Raw genomic sequence first — 15,889 nt, 5'->3', positions numbered from 1 at the left:
GTAGTTCTAGTGGCAAAACATAAATGCCAGAGAGAGTGGGCTCGAAAATGGCATCGCGGTAGCTCTTCTGGTAAGAGCATCGCACTCGTAATGCGTAGACGTGGGTTAGTATCCCACCTGTGGCCAGTTGTTTTTTCATCCACTTTGGTTTCTTAAGATGGGATCAATAAAAATGGGGCTCCTTGGCTCCCTTTCTTCACGTTCACGAGCTTACAGAGACAGAGGAACACAGGATGAACGCTAGTTCCGGCGCCGGAGTTACTGCGTGATGTCTACGGAGCTATAGTGCAGTGGCTTTGCTGTGTGCTTTAGCGTCGGGAAAAATATGTACGAGGTACACATTGTTTAGCGCGCACATATTTATGCAACACGATATTTATGCGCAGATATTTATGCAATTGGCTGGCGTCTGGAGAAACGTGGAGCAGCGACGTCATGCGCAATTTCTCCGCTTCGGCTTTCCGACAATAGCACCAACACTGACGTTGTCGCCCAGGCCCGCCTATTCTTCAGTGTCATGACCTTTCGTACAATAATGCATATTTTAGCCATCTTTGCATCCAGGCGCCTACGCTTCACTGCCAGCTGTTTTCAATTAACACTCACTACAACGAGTTCCCTTGAGTTATCCGTAGGATGCTATCATATTGAAAGGTGAAGCAATCTTTGATTTCGTGTAATCGTTTTCAGTCAAGTCTAAAGCGTTTGTCAAGGAGTGTCACGTCATGGTGTGTGCAGATTTAAATTCAAAATAAAACAATTATATGGAGCGCTACCGTATGCAAAATGTGATATCAACGAGCTCTATTGTCGCAAATTATTCCGGTGTCACGTAGTTAAAATGGAGCTCAATATGCTGTCTGCGATTGCTAATACTTTATTTGGGTTGCTTCCACGGATTGTAGCAGCGCAGCCTCAGCTTTGTGCAGCGATGGCATGGGAATGCATATTTGGTTTAGCAGTAGGGTGACAAATATTCGCTGAATGATTCCGGTGCTTTGTCACACTTTAATAGCGTGTAGCAAGTTAGACGTGTTAACAGCAATCGAGGCAATGGTGTCATTCTTTGAATGTGAGATAACCGACATGAAGGCGAGCTTGCAAAGGCTTGAAGACAGAGCCGAATACTTTGAAAATCGGAGCAGACGAGGAAACCTATTAGTATATGGCCTCCCTGAAACAGAGGGAGAAAGCAGTGAAAGCCTAGAAACGGCTGTGAACAACAACATAATTAAGAACACTCTTGGTCTGGAACCCGTTGGTATTGAGCCCATCCAGTGCTTAGGTAGATATTCAAGAAATAAAACGAGACCAATCATATTCAGTCTTCTCGACACTAGACATAAGGCACAAATATTGCGAAAAGGCTACAAGCTCAAAGGCTCCAACTTGTCTATTGGAGAGAATTTAAGCCGCAAAATGCGGGAGACTAGAAAGAAACTCTGGAATAGTGCAAAACCCAATCTGGAAAAACACGAAAAAGTCTCTTAATCATATCATAAGCTCTACATAAATGATCGCGTATTTGTTTGGGATCTCGAAAAAAAATGAAAGGGTGTCACTGCAAAAAAACATAAAAACAAATCTTCCATCAACACGAAGTCAAAGAAATGTAAGACCCTAACAAAGAAACTAGAGACCCTAACAGTGCTTAATATAAATGCGAGAAGCCTAGTGAACAAGGTATAACTCCAGGAAGGACTGTTACTTGAACACAATCCGGATATAGTGGCCATCACTGAAAGCTGGCTATCCCCAGATATCTTCAATCACGAGATATCTCCACCAGGTTACCCTGTTATTCGTAAAGATAGGCTGTCTCGTGGTGGTGGTGTGGCCCTGCTTCTTAAGAATGATAGTCCATTCGTTCCGCTCCCGGAAGTCTCCAACGCGGAGGTTGTATTTTGTAAAATATTGCACATTGATACCGGTATATTTACTGGCTGCGTCTATCGAAGCCCTACTAATGGATCCGAAGGCGTGCTTGCCTTGCAGGAGTATATGCAATTCCCCGTTCCTACCAGTACAGTGATCCTCATGGGGGACTTCAATTTACCAGATCTGAACTGGAGTACCATGAACTACACTTCAGCCACATCCGCAGCACTTACGGATGTAATGCTGAACTTCAACCTCAACCAGGTAGTCCCCCAGCCAACTCGCTCACAAGGCTCTACGAATAGCATACTTGATCTCATACTCATAAGTAACCATTTCCCACTTCACGCAATTGAGATGGCAATAGTCGGTGGTATATCGGACTACGACATACCTAAACGTAAGCTCTCGCTTGAAGGCAACATAAAGAAGCTAAACCTGGAGCGTGCTGTACATGATTTTCAGCTCATGACTGTATTCTCACTCACCTGGCACACGAGTTTGATACTTTTCTCCAAGCAGCTTCAGAAACGTGTTGTGACATCAACACTTTGTGGCATCAATTTAAGTGAATCGTGCTTGACTGCGCAACAAACTTCATCCCGATGAAGCATTGCAAACCACAAAAAAAAAAAAAACCTATGGAGATCGCGTGAGGTCCTTCAAGCGAAGGGTAAAGTAAAAAGACTTAGACATGCCATTAAAAGAAAGGGGCCGAATCAATCTTTGAAAGACAAACTGACCTCCGCTCTCACTGACTTCAAAAGAAAGTTAAGAAATGCGAAACATCACTATTTCAGCACAACATTCCCCGACTTCATTACTAATAATCCACATAGGTTTTGGAAATACTTTCGCCCGTGTTTAGGTGTGTCACCCGAACGGTCTCTAGAAGAGAAAACGGCTCGAGCGAACACATGCAATAGTTTTTTCTTTTCGGTTTTCACTTCAGATAATGGCTTACTTCCGTCCCTACCCTGCCCACCTATAACCATCAATTTATTAAGCATCACAAATGCCGGAGTTCTTAATCTATTGCTTAATATAGACATCAAGAAAGCTAACGGGCCAGATGGTATCCCGAATGAATTTTTAAAAACGTATGCAGAATGGTGTAGCCAATACCTTGCCATTATATACCGCGAATCACTCACGTACGCACAACTACCAGATGACTTGAAGAAAGCGAAGGTGATTGATGTACATAAATCCGGCGACAGTAACGAACCTTCTAACTACAGGCCAACCTCACTTATCAGCACATCTTGTAAAATATTGGAACATATTATCTTCAAACACATCACCATATTTCTCGAGCAAGAACATATATTAATACCTCAACAACACGGCTTTAGAAGTGGTCTCTCAACGGTCACACAACTAATCAAAATGGTGCATCACCTTGCGCTCAACCTAAACAACCGAAGCCCGAGAGACATGATCCTCCTAGACGTCTGTAAAGCATTTGATTGCGTAAGCCATGTAAAATTAGTTGCAAAACTGGAGGCTGCAATCGGAGGTGGTCAGATTACTGCATGGATAAAAGACTTCTTATCACATCGCACACGATATGTTATTGTAGATAACACCCCTTCGAGGTCTATAGCTGTCACCTCCGGTGTTCCCCAAGGGTCAGTATTGGACACATTGCTATTTTTGATCTTTATTTACGACATTGCTGCTAACATTGAATGGGACATCAAGCTCTTCGCGGATGATTGTATTCTTTGTAAACAAATTATCAGTTACACAGACCACTTATTATTAAACAGCGAACTCGATTTGGTGTCCAATTTGTGTAAAGAATGGCAAATGTTATTTACACCTTTAAATCTGTATGCATGTCCTTTACGACAAAAAAGAAACCTTCAGAATTTTCTTGCGCCCTCGGTGGCACTTGCCTGAATAAAGTAAATAACCACAAATACATAGGTTTGACATTCTCTTCTGGCCTCTCATGGAACTTACATATTGATAATATGACCTCAGTCGCATTGCGCAAACTTTTTTTTCTTAGACGGTGTTTACGCCTTGCACCGAAACACACCAGACTACTAGCCTATACAACTTTTGTTCGCCCCGTCTTAGAATACGCTAACATCATATGGTTTCCACACACATTAACTAACATATCAAAACTAGAAAAGGTGCAAAGAAAAGCTGTGAGGTTCAATTTTAAAGAATACAGGCCCTATGACTACCCTAGAAACCTCTTAGCTGATGGAGGTCTTGAAACACTATCTGTTAGGGCCAGACACGCCCGCTTAAAATTTATCTAACAACTAATGCACGACAGTTATAAGAGAGACCGAACTAAGTACGTTACTTTGTCTATATCACGTGTATCGCGAAAAAATCACCCATTTACATTAAACCAGTACAGCGTTCGCAATGACACGTTCAAGTTTTCACTTTTCCCACTCGCGATCAGAGAATGGAATCTCCTCCACGCAGAGATAGTTTCCTCTCTGTCATTCTCATCATCATCATCATCATCATCATCATCATCATCATCATCATCATCATCATCATCATCATCATCATCATCATCAGCCTGGTTACGCCCACTGCAGGCAAAGGCCTCTCCCATACTTCTCCATCTACCCCGGTCATGTACTAATTGTGGCCATGTTGTCCCTGCAAACTTCTTAATCTCAACAGCGCACCTAACTTTCTGCCGCCCTCTGCTACGCTTCACTTCCCTTGGAATCCATTCCGTAATTCTTAATGACCATCGGTTATCTTGCCTCCTAATTACGTGTCCTGCCCATGCCCATTTCTTTTGCTTGATTTCAACTAAGATATCATTAATTCGCATTTGTTCCCTCACCCAATCTGCTTTCAATTCTTCTTTCCATAACTCATTGCGTCGTCCTCAATTTAAGTAGAACCCTTTTCGCAAGCCTCCAGGTTTCTGCCCTGCACGTGAGTACTGGTAAGACACAGCTGTTATAAACTTTTCTCTTGAAGGATAATGGCAACCTGCTGTTCATGATCTGAGAATGCCTGCCAAACGCAACACAGCCCATTTTTACTCTTTTGATTATTTCACCCTAATGATCCGGATCCGCAGTCACTACCTGTCCTAAGTAGATGTATTCCCTTACCCCTACCAGTGCCTCACTACTTATCGTAAACTGCTGTTCTCTTCCGAGACTGTTAAGCATTACTTTAGTTTTCTGCAGCTTAATTTTTATACCCACCCTTCGGCTTTGCCTCTCCAGGTCAGTGAGCATGCATCGCAGTTGGTCTCCTTGTTACTAAACGAGGCAATATCATCAGCGAATCGCAAGTCACTAAGATATTCTCCATTAACCCTTATCCCCACTTATTCCCAATCCAGGTCTCTGAATACCTCCTGTTAACACGCTGTGAATAGCACTGGAGAGATCGTATCTCCTTGTCTGACGCCTTTCTTTATTGGGATTTTGTTGCTTTCTTTATGGAGCACTACGGTGGCTATGGAGGCGCTATAGATATCTTTCAGTATTTTTACATACGGCACGTCTACACCCTGATTCCGCAATGCCTCCATGACTGCTGAGGTTCCGACTGAATCAAACGCTTTCTCGTAATCAATGAAAGCTATATATAAAGGTTGGTTATATTCCGCACATTTTTCTACCACCTGAGTGATAATGTGAATACGGTCTATTGTTGAGTAGCCTTAACGGAAACCTGCCTGGTCCTTTGGTTGACGGAGGTATAAGGTGTTCGTGATTCTATTTGCAATTACCTTAGTAAATGCTTCGTAGGCAACGGACAGTAAGCTGATTGGTCTATAATTTTTCAAGTCTTTGGCGTCCCCTTTCTTATAGATTAGGATTATGTTAGCGTTTTTCCAAGATTCCGGTACGCTCGAAGTCGTGAGGCATTGCGTATACAGGGTGGCCAGTTTCTCTAGAACAATCTGCCCTCCATCCTTCAACAAATCTGCTGTTACCTGATCCTCCCCAGCTGCCCTCCTCATTTGCATAGCTCCCAAGGCTTTCTTTACTTCTTCCGGTGTTACCTGTGGGATTTCGAATTCCTCTAGAATATTCTCTCTTCCATGATCGTCGTGGGTACCACTGGTACAGTATAAATCTCTATAGAACTCCTCAGCCACTTGAACTATCTCATCCATAATAGTAATGATATTGCCGGCTTTGTCTCTTAAAGCATACCTCTGATTCTTGCCAATTTCTAGTTTCTTCTTCGCTGCTTTTACGCTTCCTCCGTTCCTGAGAGCATGTTTAATTCTATCCATATTATATTTCCTTATGTCAGCTGTCTTACGCTTGTTGATTAACTTCGAAAGTTCTGCGAGTTCTATTCTAGCTGAAGGGTTAGAGGCTTTCATACATTGGCGTTTCTTGATCAGATCTTTCGTCTCCTGCGATAGCTTACTGGTATTCTGTCTAACGGATTTACCACCGACTTCTATTGCACACTCCTTAATGATGCCCACAAGATTGTCGTTCATTGCTTCAACACTTAGGTACTCTTCCTGAGTTAAAGCCGAATACGTGTTCTGTAGCTTGATCTGGAATTCCTCTAATTTCCCTCTTACCGCTAACTCATTGATCGGCTTCTTCTGTACCAGTTTCTTCCGTTCCCTCCTCAGGTCTAGGCTAATTCGAGTTCTTTCCATCCTATGGTCACTGCAGCGCACCTTGCTGAGCACGTCCACATCTTGTATGATACCAAAGTTGGCGCAAAGTATGAGGTCTATTGCATTTGTAGTCTCGCCATTCGGGCTCCTCCATGCCCACTTTCGGCCATCCCGCTTGTGGCAGGAGGTATTAGTAGTGTCTGCTCCGCAAACACTACTAATAACTCTCCCCTGCTATTCCTATTGCCTATGCCATATTCCCCCACTGCCTTGTCTCCAGCCTGCTTCTTGCCTACCTTGGCGTTGAAGTCACCCATCAGTATAGTGTGTTTTGTTTTGACTTTACCCATCGCCGATTCCACGTCTTCATAGGAGCTTTCGACTTACTGGTCATCATGACTGGATGTAGGGGCGTAGACCTGTACAACCTTCTTTTTGTACCTCTTATTAAGTTGCGCAACAAGACCTGCCACCCTCTCGTTAATGCTGTAGATTTCCTGTACGTTACCAGCCATATTCTTATTAATCGGGCATCCGACTCCTAGTTCTCGTCTCTCCGCTAAGCCCCGGTAGCACAGGACGTGCCCACTATTTAGCACTGTATATGCTTCTTTTGGCCTCCTAACTTCACTGAGCGCTATTATATCCCATTTACTGCCCTCTAATTCCTCCTATAGCACTGCTAAACTCGCCTCACTAGATAACGTTCTTGCGTTAAACGTGGCCAGGTTCATATTCCAATGGCGGCCTATCCGGAGCCAGGGATTCTTAGCACCCTCTGCTGCGTCGCTGGTCTGACCGCCGCCGTGGAAGTTGCATCGCAGCTGCTGGGGACTGAAGGCCGGGGTTTGATTGTTGTGTTCACATAGGAGGTTGTGGCCAAGTGCTGCACCAGGGTGGCCAATCCTGCTCTGGTGAGGGAGTGCGTTAACGGTTCTGGTCACCGGGATCAGGCCACACTCCAGGCCTTCGTCACTTCCATTGTTCATCAACCTACTAGAAATATCAAACAGAGAAGACGCCACTTAACACACCCACATATCTTAAACTGTAATACTTATTTCTGTGCGTGGAATTTCTGCATTTCAACCCCCAAACTGATCGCTTCTGCGCGGTTATCTGTTAGCTGTATACGCTCTCTAATCTTGCAGGGGTCATTCATTCGCTATTTTTTATATAAATTATATATATATTGCACGTTGTTGCAAAATCGATGTGCTCACTTGTTCCGCAAAAAAACCTGCGTGATATGTTCCTACAATCTTGACTGTGCACCGTTGTACTTAGTGATTTTTGCACTTTATATTTTTGCTCTTCTTCTTTTTTTTCTCCTTTTTTTTCCCCATACCGTTTCCCACCTGCCCTGCTGCTGCCATTGTAAACGGAACCTTAGGCCAGTCAAGCTGCTTTTCTGCAGATTTCTTTCCCTTGTTTTTCCGCCACAACCATGTACCTCCTTGCTTGTGGAAACAAATAAATGAAATAAATAGCAATACAATATTGTTATACCAACTACATTGTCATATTGTTATAGCCATATTGTCATACCAACCAAAAGTATTGTATCATTGGTGATTTCTGCACTAGTTAAGGAAACCTTTTCCTTTTTTTTCTTTGTTTCTTTCTTGTAATTTACCATGTAGCATGACCTGTTTGTTTCTTTCTGTAATATCGTGCCCCTCTGCTTTGGTCTCACTAAGACTGGCAGTATTGCAAATAAATAAATAAATTGTAGTAAAAGACACCACGTCGCCTATATTTATATACTCTGTTTGTTTTCAGGTGGCGTTCGGATACTGCCAGAAGCTGAAAGCATTAACAATGAGACAAACCGTCTTAAACGAAGTGGTGTAAACATATTTATTTTAATTAGCCACGTTGGATTTGACGTCGACCAAATTCTTGCACAACAGTGCCCTGATCTCGATCTCATCGTTGGAGGCCATACTAACACATTCCTGTATACTGGTATAAACGGTTTGTTTGATTTGTATTAGCCAATGAAATTCAGAACCGTATGTCGTAAATTGATCTTGCTATTTCAGTCAGGATTGTTGGTCAATGTTTTGTCTATCGGCATCTCATATTGCGTACCTACGACCACAGATTTGCATTCAGACTCGTTCCTTTACACGCTCGATTTTTAACAGCAACTCAGGAACTCTGAGAGATGTCTAGGTTGTTAACTATAAAGCGTGAACCGTTTAACGCGCATCATGACAGCCCCTATAGCTTGCGCAGTTAAGTTACCGTCAGACATAATACCGCATTCCCATACTATTAGCACTCAATAGTTTCACCAGCTGAGCTCTAGTGGCTGTCTCGTGCAGCGGCTGGCTAGGAAGCGGCTCATTTAAGCAAGCGGAAGTGAGCTTTGCGACTCTATAATGAACGACTGGTTTCGAAGTGGGGCCTGGTTCAAATTTCTTTATTGACATTTTTATAGCGCTAGGTGTGTGAGACGTGCAGACCCTTCAGTTGGGGCTGATGTGCTCAAGCGTGGAGGTATTTTATTGATTTGAACTTCTCAAATTACATATGTTAAGTTCAGTGCACATTGTAAACATGCTAGCCTGCTTCGCCATGCGTTTCACAGTTAACTAAACCTTTCTTACGTGCGAAAAAAGAAAGGCAACGACAGTAGGCCTCATGAAATTTTTCGGCTGGGAACTCATTTAGTTCGTTGGCAGCGCTCTCCCACAATAAGGACCACCTTCTTCCTTTTTCCTTGGCAGCTTTCCCCAAATAATTGTGTTCACCTGCTAATTGGCAAAGGCGAAGAACACAGTGCCTCTAGAGCTACCTCATAGGGTTGCTACGGGGAAAGCGGAGAGGTCAAGAAATAATGTATTAACTTGTAATAGAATGTAATAACCGTAAAAATGTAATTAGCAATGTAGATACAAATGACGTTAAATATTTAAATAATATTTATTCATAATTAAAAATGTGATATTGGAGAAAGGAATGCTTGTATTACATAGAAAGTTTCACCTGAGGCTCATTCTGATATAGGCAATTTTCCTTCTATATGGAATGGTTAAGCATATTGTGGAATTCTGAAAAAATTTCTTATTTTCGCGCTCTAACACTCGCCACGCTTAAGTAGGGTAGCGTCTAACGCGCAAATACGCACCTTTGTCGAATCGTGTTAACTAACAAAATTTGTTGTTGGGCTTCTCCGTTGAAGTTAATAAATGAATACTTTAAGCGCAGTTTCAGGACGGGACAAGAGATAACACCGACGCACATGTCCCTGCGTCGGTGCCTTGTCTTGTCCCGCCTTGAAACTGCGCATACCACTGTTACTTTATTACAGCTGCGACTTATGCTCGCAGCTGTTTGGACAAAGGCTTATTCCATTATTTCTACGCGAGGATTCAACCATTTCAGTTTTTGAAGATATTTGACTCATGCGCTCTTGGTGCATCACGTTTAGTTGCCCCTTGTCTGGTAAAGCTCCCTTGTTGTCAGTGTATTAAATTTCGAAAAGACTACAAACAATCAAATTATCACGGCTAATCTATGAAGATAACGATGTTCGCGTGACTGAACGCTCGAACTGGCTAGAAGCCTAGGTTATTCAGCATTGTAGCTTGACCAGACTCAACCAGCTATTATTTCCCCACACCGCTGTAGCTGTTGTCGACGACAGAACAATCTTTACTGCTCACGTTCTCTACTTCTGCCCCAGTTGTTTATCGAGGGATCTCACTAACAGATGTTTTCCTCCCTTCGCGGAATGTACAATTTCCGATTTCATCTCTGACGTCAATGCTGCAGCCATGCTTTCCACAACCACGCCGATTGATGCATTCCTGTGAAAATTGGTCTCCCAAGCTACAGCCTTCCAAATTAAAAGCACTTCCCATTCTTCTAGCTCGTTACCTCTATATCTTCGACGTCGACAATCGCCGTCTCAGATGAACAAATGTCATAGGCCACGGTATTGGCACCGAGGACGACAGCCCAATTCACCGACACATTTACCGCGCGTCTCAGTCTGAATGCCTGGTCCTACAAGAAGAGGCAAAGAAAATGCTTACGAAGGACGTTATAGGGTCTTCCTTCAGCCTTTAGGCATTAAATGGCGTGCTTGTTGAAAAGGAGGACAATCTTGCGATGGGTATCGCGATGCAGAGTTATTCAGTTATTTTGTGGAAGCACCTAGTTCTCATTTTGATTGTTGCGAAATTCCGCCGGTACGTATATGGTAGGCCTCTCGCAGTTAGAGCAAATCATGTCCTATGCTGGCTGTCAAGGCTATTAGATCCCACAGAGAGGCTCAGGCGTTGGACATTACGACTACAGGAGTGCACGTTCTCGTAGTCTACAAAGCTAGCCAGTAGCACGAGGATGTCGAGTGCTTAACCTGCCACCCCCGTGGATCCACGCAACTCCACAAAGCTGAAGCTGAAGCTGACCCCTGTATTTAGACCATCATGGATGAATACCGCCGTCACCCATCGTTGACCGTATTGTGCCCACCAATGCCGACGAGCCACACAGCATGTTCTTGCTTCAATAAGACATTGTTTATCAATATACACCCTGCTGGCGCAGAACTTCTGCTCGTAGTCCATCATGATAGGCGCAGGGATGTCATTAGCCGGCATTATGACACCACAACCAACGTATATTTAGGCGTATCCAGAACCCATTATCATGTACAATCACAATTCTAAAGCAATTTATCATCTTTGCCGTCTGCAGCCGTTTTAAGCTCATCTATCTATCTATCTATCTATCTATCTATCTATCTATCTATCTATCTATCTATCTATCTATCTATCTATCTATCTATCTATCTATCTATCTATCTATCTATCTATCTATCTATCTATCTATCTATCTATCTATCTATCTATCTATCTATCTATCTATCTATCTATCTATCTATCTATCTATCTCTTTTATTGCTACTAAAAATTTGTGTCTACTTCAGACGCGCTCTGGACAGCTACCTATCTAGCTTCTTACGGATACCCAGTTGTCGAAACCCTCGACCAGCATGGGCCACCACTCATGTGTTGAAGCTCGTAATGCCATCGTGGTCGCTATATCGTCGTCATTCCAGCGTTGTCACCCGACTTTTGTAATACTGTCGTCATCCCGCCATCATCGTCACACGGTTGTCATGCATTCATTGTCGCACCGCCAGTGTGATGCCGTTGTTAGCTTTCTGTTGTCGTCGCTCCAGTTTGTCATCCGAATCTCGCTATACCGTCTTCCTGCCAATGTCGTGAGGTCTTCGTCGTCAGGCTTCGTGATGCAGTCATATTCACATCATTGAGTTGATCTAGTCATGTTTAATCCATGGTCCTCGTGCTGTTATCAGGCCATTGGCGCCATTGCGTCGTCGTCACAGAGTATAAGCCATGCATTTGTTGTCACACCGCCGTCTTGATGCCATCGCAGTCATTTTATCTTCACCATAAGACTCCCCTAACGCCGTCGTTGTCACGGTATCGTCGTAAGATAATCATCATGTCATCGTCGTCACGCTACCGTTTTGCCATCAACAACACTTCATTAACTTCATACCATTGTCGTCATGTCATATCGGCCATAGCACCTTTGTCGTTCCTCAATATTGATCCTTCGATCGATCGATCGATCAATCAATCAATCAATCAATCAATCAATCAATCAATCAATCAATCAATCAATCAATCAATCAATCACATCTTTATTTCCAACGACAATTGGGGGTCCCTTACGCGAAAAGTGGCAGTAACACCATTTGAATATACCTAAAGGCCACGTACATCACAGCGGCATTACGACTCATACGTTCAAAAACAAATTTACAATAATCAAGTAAAAATGCAGTTTACAAAATTAAAACAAGGTTGTGCAAATACAACGGAACAATAGAACAAATAAGGTCAATATATAAGTACAATCCAGAACGATTGTACACTATAGTTGAAATATTCAATGTTCACGTGAACCCATGTCATAAAATCACATAAATAAACGTGTTACAAAGAGTAATGAAACATACTTTATCATGTTCGGGCACTATAAAAGACATTAGCCAAGAGTCAGAAAAAAATCAGTCAGTCAGTCAAGAACTTTATTGAGGTCCTGAGGGGTCTAAGCCGTTGGAGATCGCACGCGGGGAGCTCCTTGGGCCGAAACCGTAGGCGACGCCCAAGTCGGGACGGGAACGCGGTGACACTCCGCCAGTTCTTGGGCTCTCTGGACGGCCTTGAGTTGGAATTTGAGGCCCGGGCTTTTGAGGGCTTCTTCCCATTCGGGCTCACTGGAGAGAGAGCCCTCTGGTAACGCGGTACATTGCCAAAGCATGTGCGAGAGTGAGCAATAGGGTTCTGGGCAGTCTGGGCAATTTGCTGGGATTTCTGAATTGTAGTGGCTTAAAATCACGCTTTTCTTTTTTTATAAATGTAGAAAAGTTGACCTCTTTCTGTTCACATTTATTTAGCAGGGACAACAGTGTGAATATAAGAGACTGCAAAAAATAAGTCGTGTGGGAACGAGGAACAAGCCACTTGTCGGCACTGCGGGTGCGTGAATCAGTGTAATGCATGCTTATATTAGATAAATCTTTATTAAACACTTTGAATTGTTCTTTCGGGAAGAAATAAGCATACATTAAACGAAAATCGAACATGCGTTTCACACTATGTTATAGCGGGTAAACAATGTAACAGTAGAACTATTGCGTGGGACGTTTGCAATATACCGAAGTGCTCTTTTCTGCAATAGGAGAATTGTATTTATGTTACTAAGAGTTGTGGTGCCCCAGACTAACAGGCAGTAATTTATATGGGAAAAAAACAGAGCATGATAAATGTGAAATTGAGCTATTTCTGGAAGAAAGTGCCTACATCGTGACAGAACACCAGAAGCCTACGAAAACGATTTAGTCAGTGATTCATTATGACACGTCCGTGTTATATGAGTAAAAAAAAGTCACGCCCAGAACTTTATGTTTCTCCACTATTTCGACGGGTATTCCCGCAAGCGTTAATGATTGGTTCACGTTGACTTCAGTGCCTGGGGATCTGAAAAACACAGCTTTTGTTGTTTTTTGTTTTTCTCATTTATTCGTAGGCCATTAGTAGTGGACAGTTGCAGCACATCTGAAAGTACACTTTGAGTTCTGGCAACAATTTGAGCTGGATTTTGTCCAGAAACAAAAATACTAGTGTCATCCGCATAGAGCAGGATTGAGGCGTCATTGTTTATCCTAACAATATCATTTATGTAGATATTAAAGAGTATTGGCCCTAAAATGCTTCCTTGAGGCACGCCACAAGAAGTGGTTTTAGAAGACGAAAAACAGTTAGCAATTGAGACGCATGGTTTTCTCTCAGACAGATACGAACTAAAGAAGGAATTAGCTACACCACGTACCCCACAAGCACTTAATTTCCCGAGTGAAATATCACGGTTTAGGGTATCGAAGGCCCTGCTATAGTCAATGAAGGCTTGCTATAGTCAATGAAGGCAGGCTATAGTCAATATCGTCAATATAGTCTTCGTTCTGTCTTAACCACGCAGTACTCATGCAATTCTAATTATACCACCATCTCCATGTCATCGTCGTCGTTTCGTGAGACAGTTGCTATCATGCATTCGTTATCATGTCACCGTCGTCATGCCGTCGTGGTCGTGCTATCGTCATCACACTCCGGCTTCGTCATCCGACTTTTGTCATGCCATAATCACCACACACTCTCCATGGGCCAGTACGTATGCGCCGCTCTTCAGTGAACGTGTCTCACGCCAACTTGGGCAGATAGATGTACACCACTGGGTATATGCCCCTCTACAATGATGAAAAAATTCCTTAAATATATTGGATCCAGTGCAGGATCGAGCCCGCGTCACAATGGTTCCTCAAGAACAGCAGCCCCACGTACAAGCAGGCTGCGCCACAGATGCACCAGGTATGTTCCGCATTCGATGAACGTCTTCACGTCAACGCTTTAGCGAATTGCGCCATAAATACATTGGGTACGGGCCGCGCTTTATTGAACGTCTCTCCAACTAGGGTCAGTGAGTATGTTTCACTGAATCTGCCGCAAGGCAGGGAAAGATTCTCAGCATTGGAAGGTACCCGCACACCCCCACAAGATGGCGCAGCGTGTTCAGAAAAAAGCACGAGGGAGGAGACCAGTTGTAGCATGACGCATTTCTCAGCGTTCGCACGCACATGTGCACCAGGTATTTCGTAGGGCACGTATAGGCTTCGCCGTGGAGGCACTGGATGACGCCGAATGTTCCTAGGGAAGCGCGAATGAGTTCTCCTGTAGCACACGCCTCCTACATTAGTAATTTCGACGTCGGCAATGCGTTGTCTCGCTATATTCATTGAATGCTAATGAATTACCGTCGACAGAGGCCATGAGACAGGTTCTGCCGCAAGTTTTGCATTACCTCCTCATCGAAGTGCGGCTGCCGCAGCCTTTATGCCATAGCAAACTGCGACGATACCAGTTTATGTCGCGCACACGCGAAGGAGCGAAAGTGTCAGAATTACATTCCGGATGTTAAATAATGTTACATCTGAAATACGCGATGTCGCAACACTTCTCGAATGTTAGTCGCACTACCACCGACATTAATCACGAAATGAGTCGTGCCGTGATTTATTTTTGGGGGGAGCCTTCAACGTTCTGTTCACCGTTATGTTGCGGCTCTCTATGTGTGCCGGCTTTGGAAGAATTCCAAGACGCCCCCTGCTGGTCGGCTTCAGCCAATTGATGTCCCTATTTAGCTGTTTTACCGCGCGGTGCTGGCTTGATGGGCCCATTCCCGATGCCAACTGCAGGAAGCAAGATAGTTGCGGTTGCTACGAGTTAAACCAAGCAATAGACAGTCAGTCGAGTGCTGCCAACCAGTTGCACGACAATTTCTCATCATGCTTCAGCATGGCGCTGCTTACCGGCTACTCACCGACTGTGGTCCCTACTTTTTGCCTCGTGTTGTTGACGACCTTATCCGCTCATGTTCTAGTCATCAGATGTTTGTTGTTTTCTATCACTCACAGGCGAACGGCCTCAGCAAACGTCTGAGCCGTACATTGAGCGACATATCCAAGTATACTTTTTGTCGATCACAGGGAATGGGACACTTCTCTGCTGTTTGTATCGATTCGACCACAGCTCATGGTGTCATGAGACTACTGGCTACTTGATGACCAGGACACTGTTTTCCCCTCCGACACATTGTATGCAATCGATCCAGCGTCAAATACTTCTACGCTGATGGCATCATCACCTGTTATGCCATCGCACTCAAGGAAGCCCGCGATCGGCTCACCTCACCACAGGCTTCACTCATGTCGCTTTCTGGTTGTCGTTGCCGGGAGATCTGCTTACCTTCGGGACCTTTCGCACTGCTCTGGCTACCATTTAGTTTTGCTGGCCTTTGTCGGAAGCTCCT

At 43.8% G+C, this 15,889-nt stretch overlaps 1 protein-coding gene across 3 annotated transcripts in view; it reads left to right on the top strand.

The window, feature by feature from the left end:
• Positions 1-15,889, top strand: part of LOC142590722 (protein 5NUC-like) — a 190,049-nt gene that overhangs the window by 66,856 nt on the left and 107,304 nt on the right. For 2 of the 3 annotated variants that reach the window (XM_075703150.1, XM_075703152.1), the window contains one exon: positions 8,255-8,449. In XM_075703150.1, the coding sequence (XP_075559265.1) occupies positions 8,255-8,449 (195 nt within the window). The remainder of the gene's footprint in view (positions 1-8,254; positions 8,450-15,889) is intronic. The other variant, XM_075703151.1, reaches the window with a different exon arrangement.

This window comes from Dermacentor variabilis, chromosome 8 (assembly GCF_050947875.1).
Source record: "Dermacentor variabilis isolate Ectoservices chromosome 8, ASM5094787v1, whole genome shotgun sequence".
Classification (NCBI taxonomy): Eukaryota; Metazoa; Arthropoda; class Arachnida; order Ixodida; family Ixodidae; genus Dermacentor; species Dermacentor variabilis.
Note: the sequence above shows the minus strand (reverse complement) of the source record. Positions and strands in the feature narration are given on the sequence as shown.